Source organism: Plasmodium knowlesi (assembly GCF_000006355.2).
Source record: "Plasmodium knowlesi strain H genome assembly, chromosome: 7".
Classification (NCBI taxonomy): domain Eukaryota; phylum Apicomplexa; class Aconoidasida; order Haemosporida; family Plasmodiidae; genus Plasmodium; species Plasmodium knowlesi.
Window position 1 is genome coordinate 1,444,205 of NC_011908.2, and position 19,368 is coordinate 1,463,572.

At 40.4% G+C, this 19,368-nt stretch overlaps 5 protein-coding genes across 5 annotated transcripts; 4 read left to right on the forward strand and 1 right to left on the reverse strand.

Moving 5' to 3' along the window:
- Positions 1–804: 804 nt before the first annotated feature.
- On the reverse strand, positions 805–3,876 carry PKNH_0733900 (vacuolar protein sorting-associated protein 33, putative; the record flags this gene model as incomplete). The annotated part of the gene is made up of 1 exon (XM_002258593.1): positions 805–3,876. The coding sequence occupies one exon, from the start codon at positions 3,874–3,876 to the stop codon at positions 805–807; it is 3,072 nt and encodes a 1,023-aa protein (XP_002258629.1).
- Positions 3,877–4,667: 791 nt separating this feature from the next.
- On the forward strand, positions 4,668–5,496 carry PKNH_0734000 (phosphatidylinositol N-acetylglucosaminyltransferase subunit P, putative; the record flags this gene model as incomplete). The annotated part of the gene is made up of 4 exons (XM_002258594.1): positions 4,668–4,728; positions 4,906–4,975; positions 5,144–5,262; positions 5,381–5,496. The coding sequence occupies 4 exons, from the start codon at positions 4,668–4,670 to the stop codon at positions 5,494–5,496; spliced, it is 366 nt and encodes a 121-aa protein (XP_002258630.1).
- A 4,069-nt stretch (positions 5,497–9,565) lies between these two features.
- On the forward strand, positions 9,566–11,614 carry PKNH_0734100 (gametocyte development protein 1, putative; the record flags this gene model as incomplete). Its single annotated transcript, XM_002258595.1, has 1 exon — positions 9,566–11,614. One exon carries the CDS (start codon positions 9,566–9,568, stop codon positions 11,612–11,614), a length of 2,049 nt encoding a protein of 682 aa, XP_002258631.1.
- Positions 11,615–12,971: 1,357 nt separating this feature from the next.
- PKNH_0734200 (Plasmodium exported protein, unknown function) lies at positions 12,972–14,439 on the forward strand (the record flags this gene model as incomplete). Its single annotated transcript, XM_002258596.1, has 2 exons — positions 12,972–13,190; positions 13,330–14,439. The coding sequence occupies 2 exons, from the start codon at positions 12,972–12,974 to the stop codon at positions 14,437–14,439; spliced, it is 1,329 nt and encodes a 442-aa protein (XP_002258632.1).
- Positions 14,440–15,932: 1,493 nt separating this feature from the next.
- PKNH_0734300 (conserved Plasmodium protein, unknown function) lies at positions 15,933–18,791 on the forward strand (the record flags this gene model as incomplete). The annotated part of the gene is made up of 3 exons (XM_002258597.2): positions 15,933–15,978; positions 16,119–16,759; positions 16,947–18,791. 3 exons carry the CDS (start codon positions 15,933–15,935, stop codon positions 18,789–18,791), a joined length of 2,532 nt encoding a protein of 843 aa, XP_002258633.2.
- Between the last annotated feature and the right edge of the window lie 577 nt (positions 18,792–19,368).

Sequence of the window (19,368 nt, forward strand, 5' to 3'; positions counted from 1 at the left end):
TATGCCCACTTGCAACTGGGCAATTCGCGTCGAGTGCTGGAAAAATTCACGAGCACAGGGGACGCCTAAAGTCCAGTCATTCGTGATAATTAAAAAAAAAAAAAAAAAAGGAGTTGCAAAGATTTATCCTTTTGCAAAAAAGGGGACCAACAGGAGTGGAATATCCTTCTTCGCATGTAGCAAAAATAAAAATAATGACGACGATGCTGAAAATAATAGTAACGTAAAGAAAAAAAAAAAAAAAAAATAGCCACACCAATGCGTAAAGCACCGGTGGGGATATGTCGAATGGGAAATTGAGAAATAGAAGTCCTGATTTGCGTTAAATGGGGAAAAAAAAAAAAAAAAAAAAATATATATATATATATATATTTACCAACAAAGGAGAGACTACTGCCCCTTTTAGTTTTGTAGTCGTTCCAAGTCGAGTTGGCACTGGTTCGACTGTGGAGACCATCACCTGGGTTGAGGGTGCCACGCACATAATACCCCTTTGTACATACTAACCGTTTGCACATATATATATTTGTGTGCGCTCTTTGCATTGGCTTTTCCCGTCCGTTGGAGAGTCGCCGCTAAGAGGGAGACGAATCTGCAAAATTGACGATTACAAAAAATAGATATCATCATCAGCGGGGGGGGAAGAAGTTTGCACTGCAGAGAAGCAGTTGACTACTCAAAAAATAAAAAAAAAAATAAATAAATAAAAAAATAAAGATAAAAAATAAAATAAAATAAAATTATAATAATAAATAGAATAGAATAGAATAGAATAAGAAGATTAACGCAGGGATGTTTTACCGGCTAGGGTGCGGCGAGAGACTGCAGGAGCCGCCTGGAGCTGATAATCTCCGTGGTGAATATCAGGTAGTGGTAGGTCTGGCTATGCTTATTCAGATTGCGGATGGCAGCTATCTCGGCATAAGAAATGCCACCCACATAGAAGAGGAGTACGACATCCTTCTCTCCGTCAGGGTTATTCTCCCCCCACGGAGTGTCCTTCTTCCCTTTGTCCAAGGCAAACTTGCCATAGCCAACGGGATTCTGTACAATATCGAGGGTAGGCCCGCTGAGGAGATTAAATATCTCCGGGAAAGCCTGCATGTTGTTTTTTAATATCCCCATGTATTCAATTAATCTGACAGAAAGAGGAGCATATCCATTACAAACGTACGATATGTCGTTGTGCTCATTGGAGAGTAGATTGAAGTGGTTTCTCAGATGGCTCCAAATGAATTTCTGCTTCGGTTGATGTTTTAAAATATTACAAAAATGCAACTTATTTATACGACTGAGTTCATCAATTCCATAATGTTCAAGGATATCCTTTTTCACTTCATTCGTGTAGTTCTCACTAAAGCCATTTGTTACGACAGAGAACAAACATAATAGTCGATACACTTCATGGATATCTTCATTGGAGTATATAAGAAGTTGAATCTGTTGGACGATGTTATGTAGTGTGGTTCTATTGGATGTATTGTTCAATTGAATTATTTCATCCTCCAATTTGAGCTTATTAAAGTTGGGTTCTTTCTTCATTGTCGTTAGGATGAAGGAAGCGAGGTTGACATGAGTGGACAAGGAGTTGTGTTCAAAGTGCTTCATTTTAATTTTTTTCAAGAACTTGTTTATCTCTTCTATGTCTTTCAGTGTATCCTTTTCCTTATATGTTTTCTGTATTTCGCTAGCTTTGTTGTGAAGGTACAACCCGACTTGGTTTGGGCTTAGATCCTTTATGTCGTTGTAAAGAACGTCCACCGAGTTCTTCAATTTTATTCTCACCATCATGTTTTTTAGGGAATCCTTGTTCTGTTGGCTATGCTCTTCTTTCCACTGCCCTTTCATATCCCCACCTGGATTATTCATATCGTTAAAAATAATGTATCGAGGTACCTCTATTTGTAAGTTGGATATACCAAACAGGTGGTCTAGTAGCCCTTCATACGTGAACGGTGTAGAAAAGGGAGTAACCATATCAATTTTTCGGTCAATGATTATGCACGAATCAATTTTGTTGGATACGTTAAGGAGGAAGTTAAAGTTAGCTATACCTAGTTTCTCCTGTAGGTAGCTTTTCTCCCTTTTATTTTTCCGTTCCATCTTCTGCTTATCCTTCTTTTTCAATAAGAAGTTGGTATTGTCTTCCGTGGCCATAAAGTTGGGACCGGTGCTCGCCGAGCTGCTCTCGTAATCTTCCTCCGTAACATGCGCCTCATCCGTTGAGTCGGTTTTTTTCATCCTCACTGATTCAATGACCTTTTTGGTTTTCCCTTTGGAGGGACGGCCACGTGATTCTCCCTTTCTCCTTTCCCTATGGATGGCTCCCTTTATCTGCCCTGCTTTACGCCCCCTACTGGGTGGCAATCCCTCCTCAAAGGAGCTTGAACTTTTATTGCCGTCCGTGGCATTGTTGGAGGGGTTTCTTCTTTTAATTCTACTTGTGGAATTCCTTGATCGCTCAGAAGCAGAGTCGATATTTACTTGTTCGCTTGGGGACACTGCCCCTGTTTGTACGAACATTTCCTGGGACAGCATTTCCCTCTTAACCGACTTTTCGTTGTGCATTCCAGTCGATTCCCGAGGTGCGTGTTCCTTTTCCTTGTGTGCTTTTCCTTCCACCCCGTTTGGTGGATCCTCCATCCCCCCGGGGGAGTCTCCCTCCGGCGCACCGAGATGGTCACTCTTATCACCATTATGGTCGCTGCTCACTTCACCGTCACGATTATCTTCATCGTCATCACTACCATCACCACTACCATCATCATCACCACCATCACTACCATCACCATCATCACCACTACCATCATCACTACCATCCTCATCATTATCATTGTATTCGTCATCCTTATCACCATCGTGCATGTCGTCGCTGTTGTCACCTTCCTCCTTCCCCTCCGCGCAACTCCTCGTCTGAAATTTATTTCGACTATTTTTCCTCTTCTCAAGGGAAGTTTTCCCTGTGGAGAGCCCTTTATGCTCCACGATGGTTGGGTGATTGCTCCTCCTGGTCCTTCCACGGCTGGAGCGCTCCGAGAGAAAAATTTTATGCAGAGCGTACTTGAGTGGAATGGCCAGTGGTTGCCCTGAATCTCGGAAGTGTCTCATGTCCTGCACATTTTGCAAATTGGTAATAACGTCTAGGAAATCTTCATCAAACTTGTTGGGTGCCTGTAGGTCGAAATTCGTCGCCACAATTTCCTTCCTCAGCTGTATTAGTTGTTCTACTATAGAGTGTGATAACTGTCCTAAGGATTTAATATTCTTGAAGACTCCATTAAATAGGTGTTGTAGAAACATAAAACTAAATGAACACATTAGGAGATTGGTGAAGTCGTTGTCCACGTAATACTCCTTGTACAATCCCTTTATTTCGAGGCTGAAGACATCATTATAGAGTGGGAAAAAGTAAAGAGGAAAGACAATCACGCGAATATGGATATCCAAAAGATTATGTTTCAAGATTTCCGCCTCACACATGGGTGTCATATATGGAATGAAGACCAAGGCATATTTTCTTGTACCACCCCCGGAAGAGTCATCCCCCCCAAGCTTGCCCTTTGCGAATTTGTCACTCTCATTTTTTGCAACCCTTTCAATTATCTTAAAGACATTTTCCACTTCATAAAAATTCGGACGCAAAAAGAATAGAATGTTATTAACCTTGTCCACCTTGCTCACGTTAACTTCTGTTTCCTTGTCCAGAAGGAATACATGCTCTATACGTTCCTTCTTAATGTCATCGTCCTTCAGGACCACGTTCAGAATAATATGCAAAGACCTCTCAAAAAAAAGGCACTTATCCCCCTTGAACCGTTTGAATATGCTAAGCAGCTGGGTCCGTCCCTTCTGCCTCAGCTCATCCGTTAAGTTCATCTTGTAGTGCTAGGTGCCCACCCAGATCGTGGCTGAGCCCTCTACTTCTTCTTTTTTTTTTTTTTTTTTTTTTCCTCTCCACGGAAGGGTCGTCACTTGCTCTTTTCATTTAATTGAGGAGGTGTTCCAAAGCGGTGCAATCGCGGACGGGAGTGACTAACCACTGCTCTGCCCGCTCTACCACTTCCAACATAAAGGAGGTCGCAAAAACATCATTCATAGTAAACCATCCAGGGAAGTTAGGCTATCACCTACGCCCTATTATGCTGTACACAGGTTAATAATTATGAAAAAAAAAAAAAAAAAAAAAAATCTACCAACTGAGGATGCCCCTAAATAATTTGCTTCAAAATTATTCTACTCTGGAAACCTTTCCTTGCGCGGAAAATCGTTGCAATTTTGGGAGGCGAAACCTCATCCACTCTATGTTGGCACTGCGTCCGTTCATGCGTCCGTTCATATGTCCGTTCATACGTCCACTTATGTGATGATAATGTTACCCCATTTTACTCCTTGCCTCGTGATATCTCCCATAAGGCGTGCTTCCATCGTAAACCTTTCTGCACCGTGCTAGGTTAAACTATTTTCCTTTCCTTCCATTTCTCTGGAACGGTAAGGCGAACAACTCGGAGAGCATTTAGCAATAATGCTAACAGTAGGCATATACTTTTTTTTTTTTTTTTTTTTTTTTTTTTTTTTTTTTCATAATTATTAACCTGTGTACAGCATAATAGGGCGATTTCTACACATGCATTGAATATAGTTTCACCTCTCCGGCCTACAAATACACAATGCAGTCCATTAAGGAAGGCTACGCCTTTTTCATTCTGTACCTATCGCACATCCTCTGGGGTTGGTGATATTGAAAGACTATGCAGTGAGCAAATGCGCACGCAGGAGACCCTTCCACATGATACATATGAATATGCCTATATATATACATGTGCGTGTGCGAGATACACTCTTTGGGCTTTTCCCGCAGATCCACTTTGTTTCACCCTAGATCACCACTCCAACTTGCATTTGCAGCGTCGTACTTAGTCTGGGCTTTCGTGTTCGACGACTTCCTAAACATCTTGTCCTTCCCATTCCCCTCCAAGTATGGTTCTCTTTCCCCCAGAAAGTGGAAGCGCCAAAAAGGGGCATTTTATGAGGGTATATACCTTTGGCCGCCTTGAGCCTACTTCTAGGCTGTTGTGCACTTTATGTTATATATATATATATTTTTTTTTTTTTTTTTTTTACTCCGTCTCTGATCCTATCGTAGGTACTGGGCAGCCATCATCCCGTCTGTCATTATCTTCACCTCCTTCTGCTTCATTTTGTTTACCATTATTTACTCCTTCGTGAAGACGGAACCACCGACCTCGATGCACCTTGTAGAAGGTTACATGGAAGTGTGCAAAAATGGGGGATTAGTCTGTGAAACAGGGCTAGCATGGATGGCTTTTTTGCGACAGTTCGTATTATATGTACCTCCCTCCCTTCGCCCCCCTTTCCACAGATGACCACTCCGTTTTCGAAGACAAAATGACGGAAAACTCATTAAATCGTATGAATGACTTAAGAATTGACCAACTGAACAAGCTACTGTACGATACATCCCTTTACTTTGAGTAGACCGCTGAGAAAAAGTGGATCCCATCAAATAGAAGGTCTTTTTTTTTTTTTTTGTTCATGAGGATATTTGTTTGTATGAGATTGGAAAGGAGGGTAGATGTGTTGTGCTGGTTATCTTGAAGTGAGAGCCGACAAAACCAACTCGTACGCTAATTATATGTTTTTCAATCGCGCGTACGGAACATGTGAAGACCATTTAGTGAATAACTTTATTTAGGGTCTTTCCCTTTTTTGCTATGCCCTTTTTTTTTTTTTTTTAACATATAAATATAAATATATATATATATATATATACATATTTTTATATATTTTCCTTAAGTGGAATAGATAAGGGATGCATTATCCTTTGTTTCAATGGATACCCCACACACACTCTACCAGCGCATGCTACCCTCACTTCGAAAGGGTACATCGTGGAAACTTCACATTTGTAGGACATAAACCCAATGTTTAATTATACGACATATCCCACATCAGTTAAGTAGGGTTGAGCCCTTTTAACTAGCTCTTTTATACTTTATAGGAATAAAATAAGCACTTAATATTTTTTTTTTTTTTTTTTTTTTTTTTTTTTTTTTGGCTAGCTAAAATTTGTATATTAGGACAACGATTTGTGAGGACCATTTCCTTCGAGGCATGTTTGATACGGACTTTTGCCTGGCATAACGTAACAATGAAGAAAACTTCATGGAAAAAAGAAAAAAAGATTCATGTCATTTGTGCCATTCATGTTAGTCTTAGCAACTGTTCGGTACGTGTCCCTTTGCACGGATGTACACATGCATGTGTAGCTTGCATGTGCGTGCGCTTTGCTCAATTTTTCCACACTTCCAACGCAAGGATGTCAACAAGTGCAAAACATCGTTCCACAAATTCCATGGCATTAGTTCAGATCCAGAGCGCAACCAAAGTTACACACACGCAACATACATTTGCATATAACACTAACGTCCAACAACAAGAAAACAACAACAAAAAAAAAAAAAAAAATGCACCAGATATTTATGCAAAGTGAGACCAATTCCGTTGTATGTATTTTATTATTCTTTTAAAAAAATTTCAACGTAGCAAATGGAAATGCAGAGTGAAGAAGAACCCCAAACTCTTTCAAATGACTCTCTCTTTTTTTCGCATTTAAATGAAAATATATAGCTCTGTATGCAACTATGGGGGCAGGAAAGAAAAAAAAAAAACAAACAAAAAAAAAAAAAATATAGAAAAAGCCCTTGGATCACTACCGTAAAAAGTAGGCAGTGATACGATTATGCAAAAAAGAAAAAAAAGAAATTACAAAATGGTGAAACGTAATAAAGCGTAAGGAAGTTATACAAAATTTTGTCACCTCAGTGATGGGGGTAAGATGAAGAAAGCGATAAAGTTGGTAATATGTACAGCTACCGAAATTGCATATATAATATCCCCGAACTGCGTGATATAGAACGCCAAATGAAAAAGTAAAATGATTGGCCGAAGTGGTGATGGGGAGGGCTCACGGAAAATTGTTTTTAATTTCCTTTTCTTTTTGAACCTTTGGAGAGTGATTTTTAAGTGGCATCACACGGATGTCGTTGCGTTGAAAACGGGAAAGAAGTAATGTTGTCTTTTTGTTTTCTTTTTTTTTTTTAAAATGAAGTGCACATAAAGGGGGAGAAAACTCTGTTGATAATTACCGTTCACGCTACGCTGCAGTGGAGGGGATAGTAGCGTGGAAAAAGTAGCGAGGCTGAAGGACACTTTTTCCCTAAAGGGTTGATAAGTATACGGTGCGTAAACGAAGGGAGAGACAAATAGTTAAGGTTACCTATCTTGCGAAGCATGACGAATCGGGTCACACCGCGACATAAACTTCCTGAGCTCCCTTTATCGCCAGGCGCAAGTGCCCACTTGTCCACATATACATTCACATGAGAACGGACAAGTTTGACTTGTAAATTTTGAAGTCGCAGTACACTGTATGCAACACAGACATGGAGGAAAGCGTCATTCCCCTCTTATTCTTTTTTTATTTTACTCCGTTAGTACACGAAATGACTGCAGTGATGAGTTAGATTGACAAACCTTATGGTTCATTGAAGAAAAAGAGAGAGAAAAAAAAAAAAAATGCACCTTGATTAGCAAAATTTTTCTGGTCAATGTGAAATAGTAATTTCACCTTCCCACCTCCGGGTATATGTTCGTCATTGAATTGTCATCACACGGTTCAGCGAAATGCGGTAGGCATAGTTGTACAAAATTGTTGAGGGGCAAATCTATTCGTCTCTGGCGATGAAAAATGATAAATGAGGGTTTGAACAATTAAGGCGACGCGCACACAAACGAATAAATGAGCCGACTTGCTCATGCACCAATTGGAACAGTTTAATCACCAATCCCTAGGGAAGGGAAAAGTAGCCGAAACGGGAAAAAAAAAAAAAAAAAAGAACTAATTGAAATATGTGCTGCCTCCTTTATGAGTGAAAATAAATGAAGTGGGAAGTATATAGTATTTGTATATGATGAAGCGAGCACGATAGACGTAGCGAGTTGTGTGTATGCACCAGGACGAGCATGTAAACGTGTAAATTATTATGCATACCTTCATGCGCATATTTTCAAGTGCACACAACTAGCCTTCGTCCTCACGCATACACGTACAGAGGAGAAATGTGTGTTTGCGCGCGTGATTCTTGCTACTTGAACGCACAGGGCAAACGCGTCCGTGCAGGAGAGCGTTACGTCCTGTTCAAGGGCAAGGGGTAAGTCGCCCATTGAAGAGTGTTGAGTAGAGCATTACGTACTCGTTAATTGTTTCACATGTATGCAAGGGGAGAAAAAAATAAAAATAAGCACCATGTGTAAGCATCAAATATAAGCATCATATATACATACATATATATATGTATTTTTTTTTTCCGGTACTGCACTCGCGTGTATGCGTCTGCGCATGCGGGCGGGCGGGCGGACGGACGAGGGAATTATGGTGAGTTAGGGAATTTACCTGTGGACATCCTTGATTACAATTTGTATGTTCATTAGAATGAGGGGAAATTAGTAAAGCGAGACGTAAGATTTTTTTTTATTTTTTTTATTTTATTATTTTTTTTATTTTATTTATTTATTTATTTATTTATTTATTTATTTATTTATTTATTATTATTATTATTTTTTTTTTTTTTTTTTACATATCTACTAGCTAGAAAATGATGTGCAACCCCAGGGAATGAACGAAGATTTCACGTTTTCACGGTGGACATAGTAAAGTCGAGGAGGACGAGTGGAAGAGAGTGTGCATTTGCATATAAATATATGTTCATATGTTTTACACATGCGCATGTACGGTTTTCCCCTGCAAACCCTAAACGTGGTAATCTCCTGATTTTTTTTTTTTTTTATTACTCGTTTATGTGCAATGTTAACGACAGTGTGGGCACCTGTGTAAGCTTACGTTTTTATATGCTGTTACTCCGTCAGCCTTATATCTGGGAAATATGCATATATATAATACATTTGTTAAGGAATTCCGTTGAAAGCGATGTTTTTTTTTTTTTTTTTTTTTTTTTTTGTATAACCATTTAAAGCAACTATTAACTGATTCTCTGTTCTGGTGAGGTTTTCCCATTTCCATCCTAACATATGTGTGTCCCTGTGGGTTAGCACAACCGGGGCTTAAACTATTTTTTTTTTTTTTTCCACATGCATTTTAAAAAAAAAAAAAAAAAGGAAAACAAAGCTTTATAGTAGGGTAGCTAGCTAAATATATATATATAAAAAAAAAAAAAAAAAAAAAAAAAATTTGGAAAAAGTCTTTGTTCATAAAACATAGAATTAAAGAAAGTTATTTTTTTTGTGCATAACTGTTTTCGTTCTGGAAAATTTAGTGGAGCAGAGCGGGGATGGACCCTGTCTTGTTGAAGAGAAGTGAAAGGGTAGTCGCATTAACGTGAGTAGGTTCTGGGCGAACGTGCAAATGCGCACACGGTGGGTGCATATGTATAAACGTGTGAATGTAAGCGTGTGGCTCTAGGCAGAAGCGAGGGAGCAGCCGAGGAGTAGCGGAGAGTGCCCCAAGTGAGGAACCCACAAGCCCGGCATGGAAAACAGGGAAGGAAGGAAGTCCAAGCAACTAGTGCATCCAAGGGATCGAAGAAAAAAAAAAGTCATGCAAGTGAAGAGGGAAAACTCCAACAAGCCATGGTACTTACACCTAGAAAAAAGCGAAATAACTTTTTTTTTCGATTTAATCGAGGAGGACCTAACTTCTAGGTTTAAAAGGAAAATTAGCTCGACCACTTTGGGCAATGCAGATGGTTCGCTTGACGAGGAGCACGACAATGCTTTTAAGAGGGTCGCAGTGAAGTGGGAGCAACCGGAAGATGATGAAGTGTGCACCGATGTGGGTGACAATGTTAGTGTCGATGCGGAAATGTGCACCGAGACGGAAGAGAAGAACCAAGGGAGGGGAGAAGACAACTCCGAAGGATTTCTCAACGTGGAGGGCGAGAATGAGGGGCGCGCTGGGCTCAGAGATGACCAACCGTTTGAGGGGGAACTCCACGGCGATTTGCGAAGAGAGATGACTGCAAAGAATGTGCAAAGCCGGCGTGTGCAAAAATGGTCCGAGGAGATCGAACTCTCCAATTACGTGTATCGAAAGGGATCATTCGAGGATACCATGCGGTGTACACAAAATAAAATGCCATACAACTTATTGCTGTATCTGAATACGTTTTTGGGAGATCTGGCTTGCAACAAGGATACAATGGCTAGGTGGTTAGAAGAATTTAACAAGAAAAGATTTAATAATAGGAACAACAAAGGTATGCGTAACAATTTTAAGGCAGACTTGTATAGGGTAGTGATACATGATGGGGGCATAATTTCCTTCAAATTGATAACAAGTAGGAACGAAATTGGAAAAACAACTTACTACATGAATGAAGAGCTACTGCATCTAGAAATTAATAATATTTTAGAGAAGTACTACCCGTTGAAATATATTTTTTACCTGAATCAGAAGGTGCGTGATTTCCAGAAGTTGGTTATACCTCTGGAACTGAAAAGTGATAAGCCCATTACATGTGGTATCCTTCTGGATTTTGATTACATGGGTCATTCGTTCGAAATGATTAAAAAGAGGCCCATGAAGCTAGTGGACTTGATGGTGATACTGGATAAGATTTGTGAGCTCCTTCGCGAGAAGTGCACCGTGATTTATGTGCACTACGCGAGGAGGTCCATTCCCCAGGGAGAGGCAAATTCTGCGGGTGCGGCCAACGAGTTGATTCTCTCGCACCCGCGACGCGCACCCAAGAACACGGCCAATGCTTATCGAGGGCACGCATGCAGGCATGAAAGATCGTACAGCTACCTCTTCGACGATTTGCAGAGCACACTCGAGTTGTTTGAGGAGCGAAACATAAAGATGGTGATTAGGACGAGCGAGTTTACGGAAGAGGTGGAGATGACCAGTTCGGCTGCAGATACGATGCTCTCGTCCCGTTCCTTCCGTCCTTCTCCTCCGACATGTTTGCCGCCCACATCACACCCCTCGGCTATCGCTGATGCGTCGCAAAAGAAGAAAAAAAAAACAATAGTGAAATCCATCGCTCAGTTATTTGAAAATCCATATGTCGACAACGTTCTTCTCCTATGCAATGATATAGATGTGATATCGTACTGTTACCATGTTCGCCACAAGGTGAAATACAAAAATGGAGAAGTGTCCATGAAGAAGGAATACGCCTTTCGATTCATGAAACCAGTACTGATATTTTGCTTCTTAAATAATTTGCCGGTTAAGAATGGGAAAATATATCCTCACCTCAAACTAGATAGATTTTGCTACATGAGTTTTATAATAAGAACTTATCTTCTAAGGTGCCAAGCGAATAAGCTGCAAAGGTTAGCTACAGAAATTCATTTTAATGTTGACCTGGTGCAAGAACTAATTAAAAAATATAATATGGAGAATAGCACACTAAAGAAAACAATGAATATTTTACTTCTTGATGATTTATTGTACAAGATGAAGGGAAAGACTAAGAAGAAGGCGCATGCAGAGATCCCCCTTTCAGAATTGATGCGAAGGAGTTTTTCCGCAGTGTACTATCCCATGCAATACTACTTGCAGGATTCTTGAAGGACAGCGGTGTCACACGACACCCATTTTTTTTTTTTTTTTTTTTTTTTTTTTTTTCATCCCTTGCGGATTGCAGATTGCATGATGTGCTCTGCAGTTTTCATTTTTTTTTTTGTTTTTTTTTTTTTGTGTGTGTGTGATTTTGAAGTATACTTTGAAAAACCCAACTTGGACGTAAGGATAAAGTGGTTGTCGCTGCGAATGGTGGTCGCTCCGATTGGCGGTTACCAGACTAGCGACTTCCGCGCTATGCAATCTGTCCTAAAGAACTTTCCAAAAAAAAAAAAAAAAAAAGACCAAGTGGCACCTAAAGGGCAAGCCCTGGGAATGCGATGACACTGCCGCTGCGGGTGTAAGGAGGAAACGGAGAAGCGAGGGCTGAATATGATAGATCAAACGTTCTACATGGTGGAAGCAATGTCAGTAACGGTAGGAGGGACTGCAGTAATGGTGGTAGCTGCGGAACACTATCTCGAACGCTTACTCACGCAAACATGCACACATGCATACACATTTCCTCAAGCGGAAGGAGGGGCGGGGAGGGGGAAAAAAGAAGCAGTAAAACTTTTGTGCCGCATAAACTGGAAAAATTAGCTGTATAAATGAATGGATTATTTATTTTTTTTTTTCTTCTTTTTCTTGAAGCTAGGTACTCCGTTCTATAGATCTTAGATAAAGGTGAAAATTGGAAGGGGCAAGAGAAAAAAAAAAAAAAAAAAAAAAAAAAAAAAATCAGTGGAGCGTACTTTTTTGCCCATTTTTGATTAATCCTTAAATTTTGATTAAAAAAAAAAATAAATTCCTTTCACCATGGCTAATATATTATTTATAAAATGTGGGTTTCAAAAGTGTAAGGCCCGATCGACCATTTTGCAACTGAACAAATATGTATAAAGCGAAAGGGTAAATCAATTTAAAGTCGTGGAAATTGCGATGAATACAGTGTATTATATACATATATTTTATAAATGTACTTGTGCTAGTATGTATTATAGTCTAGGGCATATTTCTGTAACTTTGTTTTCCGCACTATTTGTACCGCGGCGACTTTCTATTCATCATACAATTCCCCTTAGAGATTTATAACGGGGTTGATATTTCTGGTAACTTTTCACATTCTTAGCAAATTTTGGAAATAAGGAAATGGAAAAAAATATATTTATTTTTAATTAGCTGAAGGAGGGCAGGGCACAAGCATTCACCCACATTTAAGAGACGATGGAGAAAGGGGTTGAGAAGAAACGACACCGGTGAAGTACTCGTTCAGGTGTATCACATTTTTTTTTTTTTTTTTTTTTTTTTTTTTTTTTTTTCGTATACTTGTTGGAAGAATCTGCTTTTCACTCTCCAGGTGCCGATGCATAAAGGAGTGGTTTTGTTGAGTATAAGGATCCCCCAAGGGAAGGTTAAACGAGTGCTCATTAGAGCAGAGGGGAAAAAGCACACAGGCAACTATGTTAGTGAGGAGGATAATGCAAAATGGAGAGGAAAATATCGCAATAAGTTGGAGATGGTGGGGAAATGTCTGTGTGAGGGTTTTCCTCTTGTTGTATCTTTTTGTCAAGGTGAGTCATGTGTAAGATTGAGGGGAAGTAGAACCATGTTGGAGCGTCAAGTGGTTTAGCCCCTGAGGTTTAAGCTGATCATGGGGGAATCCGTTGCGCAGTGGAGCTTCTCCCCTAACACCACTCTTTTATATATTGCCCCTTTCTAAGGTCTGGCCTGATGATGTAAAACCCAGGAGAATGCTATGCGGGGTTATGAATCCATGGTGGACAGAGTTTATCATAGACACTAGGGAGCTGGAAGAAGGAGTCCAAAAATTAACGGAGGAGGTAAGATATAACGACACCTCGGAAGACGATGAAGAAGTTATTGTTTCCATGGAGTTAATAAACAGGAATATTGCAGCGTTCCTAAGGATCAACAAGAAAGCCATACGAAAATGGTATAAAGAATGCCTAAGTGCAAAGTCTAGATATTGGCAAATAAAAATGAACTTTTGGAAACGGTTCAAAATGTATACATGGTTGGAATTGTTTTTTGGAGAAAAAACGAGAGGAGTAGATGACATGTGGAAAAATAAAATGTGGTTAATTTGGTTCACGTACATTGATAGGATGATGTGGATAGAAGATGTTGAAGATACAAATGAATTTAAGAAAAAAATAAAAAAGTGTTACTCGTACATTTATATCCGGGATAGTTACACGAGGAAGAAGAGGCACTTTAGAAAAGTGAAGCAGAAGAAGATTGTGAATGCATGGAATCAATTTCTAGATTCTTATATGAACAAGTGGGAAAAGGAGAGAAAGAACATGGCGATGAGAAAGTGCACGGCGAGGAAGAAGCAGAATTTGACGAAACAACCTGTGAAGAAGAGGACGAAGGTCGTTCCCACGTCGTTACCCATCCCGCGGAGACAAGATCTTCTGGAGAATCGTGACGATGACCACATTGGCAATGGAAATAGCACTGACGGTATCATTCGTGGAAGCATTGATAGTAGCGTATTTTTTAATAGCCTGAGCAAGAAGACGAGGACAGGGTTGAAGGAAAACCCGTCAAGCAAGAGGGCTGCGACAAAAACGCGGCCAAGGAAATCTGTGCCTACCAAAATGAAGGTAGCTGAAAATCGGGCGCACAGAAAGGGGGCTACCAAAATAGCCGCGGACAAAAGCGCCTCCACACCAAAGAAGCGAAAGGTAAATGAACGAAGACTACCTGCCCCACCATCTATCTGCTATGCGTTGCGGCAAATGGACAAACTTGGCGTCCTTGCAACTTTCCCTAAGTGTAACCGGCGTAAAACACCTCTAGAATAGAGCATGTGTTCGTCCATCCAATAAATGAATGTTCTCTTTTTTTTTTTTTTGGTCTACTCCTACGGCATAGTAGCTTCCGAGTAGATGTTACATCTCCTTGTGTGAGGAGATATTCTTTCGACAAAACATATGAACTATGTACCTCTGTTTCTGTGATGTGTACAAAAATTTTTTTTTTGTTTTTTTTTCCTTTTTTGCAATAATTAACATCTGAACCCAGGGGTTCAATTTTTCTTTTTGATAATTGGCATCTGGACCCCGCGATTCAATTTTTTTTTCTTCTTTTTTTCTTGTCCCCATTTGGGGTGTATCTGTGAAAATTAGAACAAAGGGCAAAAAACTGGAAAAAAATAATAAATTAAAAAGAAAAAAAGAAAATTGAAAATGAATTGAAAAAAAAAAATAAATTAGAAAAAAACTACATATGTGACAGTGTTCATACATGTGGAAAGAAAAAAAAAAAAAAAAAAAATTTAGCACCACGTCGACAGGGTAGTTTGAACTAGCAAATGGAGAGAGGCGGTCCACGACTTGTTCTTTTTTACTTTTTTTTTTTTTTTTTTTTTTATATTTTGTTCTAGTTTATCTAACGTGGTGCTTTTTTAAAACTAATTATTTTAAAAGCATGAGAAGTTTCTTGTAATTTTATATAAAAGGAAAAGGTAGCTTCCACTCGGGGTGGGTTAACGTTAGCCATGACCGTTGAGGGTCGACCGTAGCTATAGTGTCGGGGCTTCCTGTTTCAGCTTTGGCTTCTTCCACTTACTCTATAGCTTTACACTCACGCTGAATTTTTTTTTTTCGGGGGCGCCCTAATACTCTTTTTTCTTGTCAAGGATAAAAAATTCTGCACCTTTCTAGTGTACACCTTTTTTTGTGAGAGAAACCGATTAGCTGATATGATCATTGGGTACATTTCTTGTTATTCCCCCTATCTCTTCAAAAACGGATGAGAAAAATGAACATTCTAAAAATCCTTCTAGAACAGTTGTCATTTTTTAGAACAAAAAGGAATTAACGTTTCTACAAAGAAAGCGTGACATCCTATCGTAAAAAAAAAAAAAAAAAAAAAAAAAAAAAAAAAATCTTCACGTAGAAAGAAAGGCATAATTTTCTAATAGAAATTAAAATTACAATTTCTGTTTTTGTTGGAGATTATAGAAGGAAAAACAGAAAATGTTTTGAAAAGGAGAAGGAATCTGAGAGGTGACCAACCACGATTGAACGAATGTTGCAAGGATTCTATGCACATTGCGTCCTCGTTGGTCTCTGTATAGTTCTTCAGGGAACGTGTGTTGATTCATCACTAGTTGCTTGACTGCATATTAGCAAATAGAGTTGCTCTACTGTTTTATCATTACATCTCCTCCATACTAAAATTACGCAAATTACGAAAATTACGAAAGTTACGAAAATTACGCAAATTACGTAAATTACGTAAATTACGCAAATTACCTTTATTTACATTTTTTGCGTGTGATTCTGTTACAACCATGGATCACCAGCCGCCCAGGAGAAACACGAACCCGTTTATTGACAGTAAGTGTTGAGAGAAAAACGCCTGGTGGTTCCACTTGGGTATCTGCTAAAAACTTGCCCTTAACACTGCCAATGCCGGCGTCACTGGTGCGGAGGCCCCAAACGTATAAATACCCCCTTGCTGTTTTTTTCCGACGCAGGTACAGAAGACTCCATCAATGGGAGTGACACCCCCAATGTCCTCCCTGTGGATTTAAACAGTCAAGATTTTGGAATAAATCAATGGGGTGTAGGAGTCACTGAAGGGGATGGTTTCAGTTCCAACGTGGATTACAACATGGGTTTGAACTCTGCTGCAAATGGTTCTGCAAATGGTGCTTCAAATGGTGCTACAAATGGACTTCCCAATGTTGCTCCTAACGCTGCCCCTAACGCTGCCCCTAACCCATTTGCTAACGCTACCCCTAACCCATTTGCTAACACTACGCCTAACCCATTTACTAACACTACGCCTAACCCATTTACTAACACTACGCCTAACCCATTTGCTAACACTACCCCTAACCCATTTGCTAACACTACGCCTAACCCATTTGCTAACACTACGCCTAACCCATTTACTAACACTACCCCTAACCCATTTACTAACACTACCCCGAACGCTGTTCCCAATTATGACTTCAACTACGGAGCCAACTCCGCTGCGCAGTTTGGACAGAACTTCAATCCCCACATTGGCGTACCTAGTCACGACCAGGGAAATATGACATCCTACTTAGTGGACAGCACCATGTTCAACTTCATCCAAGCAGTGGTGTTGGCTACGACGGCTTTTCTGAGTGTAAGTGGAGCGAATATTGTATAGGGGGGAGGCGAATTGGGCTGTCCAAGATATATACCCCGAGTAGTAAACGAGTTTGGAGTTGTCCCGCCAGTCTTCTATTCCGCCCTGTAACCTCTCCCACCCTTATTACTCTTTATTGCTCCATCGCTTAATCACCATCTCCATCATCCTTCCCACGGCTCAGGCGGTCCGCATGAACAGACACATGGTGCAACCAACAATCACGAAGAATGAATTCGATGTAGCAGTGTTCCACAATTTCCCCACACAAGAGACGACCCCCAGTGGAGAGAGTGAGAAGGAGGAAGAAATTTCCTACTCCCCATTGCACAACGAAGAGAATAATGATCAGAGCGACACACTCCCCTTACACACACACACAGAAGTACACCCGGAGACGAACACTGAGACGAACACTGTGACGAACGCTGAGACGAACACTGTGACAAACGCTGAGACGAACGCTGAGACAAACCCGGAGATATACCCTCTGTTGGGTGACGTGGACTATGAGCATGAACCCTTCCTCCCAGATGAAAGTGAAGGAGATATTTTCGACGAAGAAGCTGAGGATTCCCCTGACGAAGGAGAGTATGAAGTACACGAGGCAGAAATACAAAACTTAATGAATATTTCTTATGATATTCCTGCAGATAGGTACCTAACGAACCCATTCGATGAGCTAAGCAACCAAGCGGGAGCGAGCAGCGGGGCGCGGAGGAGAACATATCAGCCACCAAACTATGGAGAAGTATATGAAGGAGCCCAGTTTGTAGACAAGTATCAAATGTCGAATGTTGGACCTTACTTCATCAACAACGGTAACAGGTCCCGTAGGAGTGGAAACAGCGAGAGCAATAATTATGGTTACGCGCATGCACCGTATGCCGACATCTTTAGGCACCCGAATTACGCGAACATGTATCGAGCTACTAATTACGTCATGGATTCCTTCCTGAGTGGAACTAATGAAAATACCTTGGAAGGTATCAGAGATAGTTGTTCACATAACTCTGCGGATGATTCCGGTGGTGCCAATTATTCCGGTGGTGCCAATTATTCCGGTGGTGCCAATTATTCCGGTGGTGCCAATTATTCCGGTGATGACAATAATTCCGGTGGTGCCAATTATTCCGGTGGTGCCAATTATTCCGGTGATGCCAATGATTCCGGTGGTGCCAATTATTCCGGTGATGCCAATGATTCCGGTGGTGCCAATTATTCCGGTGATGCCAATGATTCCGGTGGTGCCAATTATTCCGGTGATGCCAATGATTCCGGTGATGCCAATAATTCCGGTGGTGCCAATGTTTCCAGTGGCTCTGCAAACATTGGGGAACAGAATATCGACAACGGGTATGACGATTCTGAATTTGCACACACATATCAAGGGAACAATTACGAAATTACGGACGAGGGAGAAGTGGCGGACCCATTTGAAAACGTAGGTATAGATAACGGATTCGACTTTGGAAGTTATGAAAATGAAGACGCAAATGGAGGAGAAGCCACCACCACTACTACGGGTTCAACTTCCCAAGGACATACTGTAGATGCAGACGGAATCACCAACGGGGACGTTGAAATTGATGAAGGAGATAATGGCTTTGGAAACACAGAAAAACACGAACCTTCTTCAGAAAAAACTTTTCTCACAGAACCCGTGAAAAACACTCCCACGCAAAACGATACTATTAATGATGATCATCCATCTCTTGAAGAAATTAACGTTGAAGAGAAACAAAACAGTGAAGTGAGCGAACAGAGTCAACCAATGGGACACCCTTCCAATGATGACGATGATGAATTCAGTGAATATGAAAAGTACGTATACACACAATCTGGCAGGGAGGACCAAAAGAATTACAATAACATAATGGGAAGCTATTTGAAGAAATATAAAAAGGTATCAGAGAATGGCGAAAATGAAAAGGCGGAAAATGGAGTTGGCTCAGATGCTTTTTCCCCACAGGACGAGGAATCCCCGGATGACACATTCCCAGGGGAAGAGAAGTTCAATGATGATTAATCCTCCATCGGATCTGTAGACGATGTTAGGGAGCATCCCCCGAGCATGGACATTGGTACGAAAGACTACTACGACCAGAGGGAAAAAGGTTTAGAATTGGACGCGGACCAGGAAAAAGTAGACAACTTGTTTGAGAAAAACGTGTTGCAGACCCCGCCTGTCCATCGAAATAAATTAGGAATAAGTCGAAGCGGTAGATAATGTCATCGGTGAAAATGATATTGTAGAAGAAACGCTAAACGATGATCCAACTGAAAATTGAAAGATGGGAGATCAACCTTTCGTTAGAGGAAAATGTTCTGGAAAAAAAAAAAAAATTATCCCCATCCCCAGGGGGTGTACTTTAAAGAACTCAATTTTGTAGCACCTCGTTTTGACTAACTGTCCTATTTTGGTGGCGACATCTAAATGTGTTGTAGATATTTTACACACGTGATAAAGTTTTACATAGAATAGTTCGTCTCCAACTCCTCTCCCTATTTCTGCATGTTCTGTCAACTATCCATTTATGTTCACTACACTGTGCATCTTGACTAATTTGTCTCTTTTACGTGTAAACTTTAGGTGTCTATTTCCC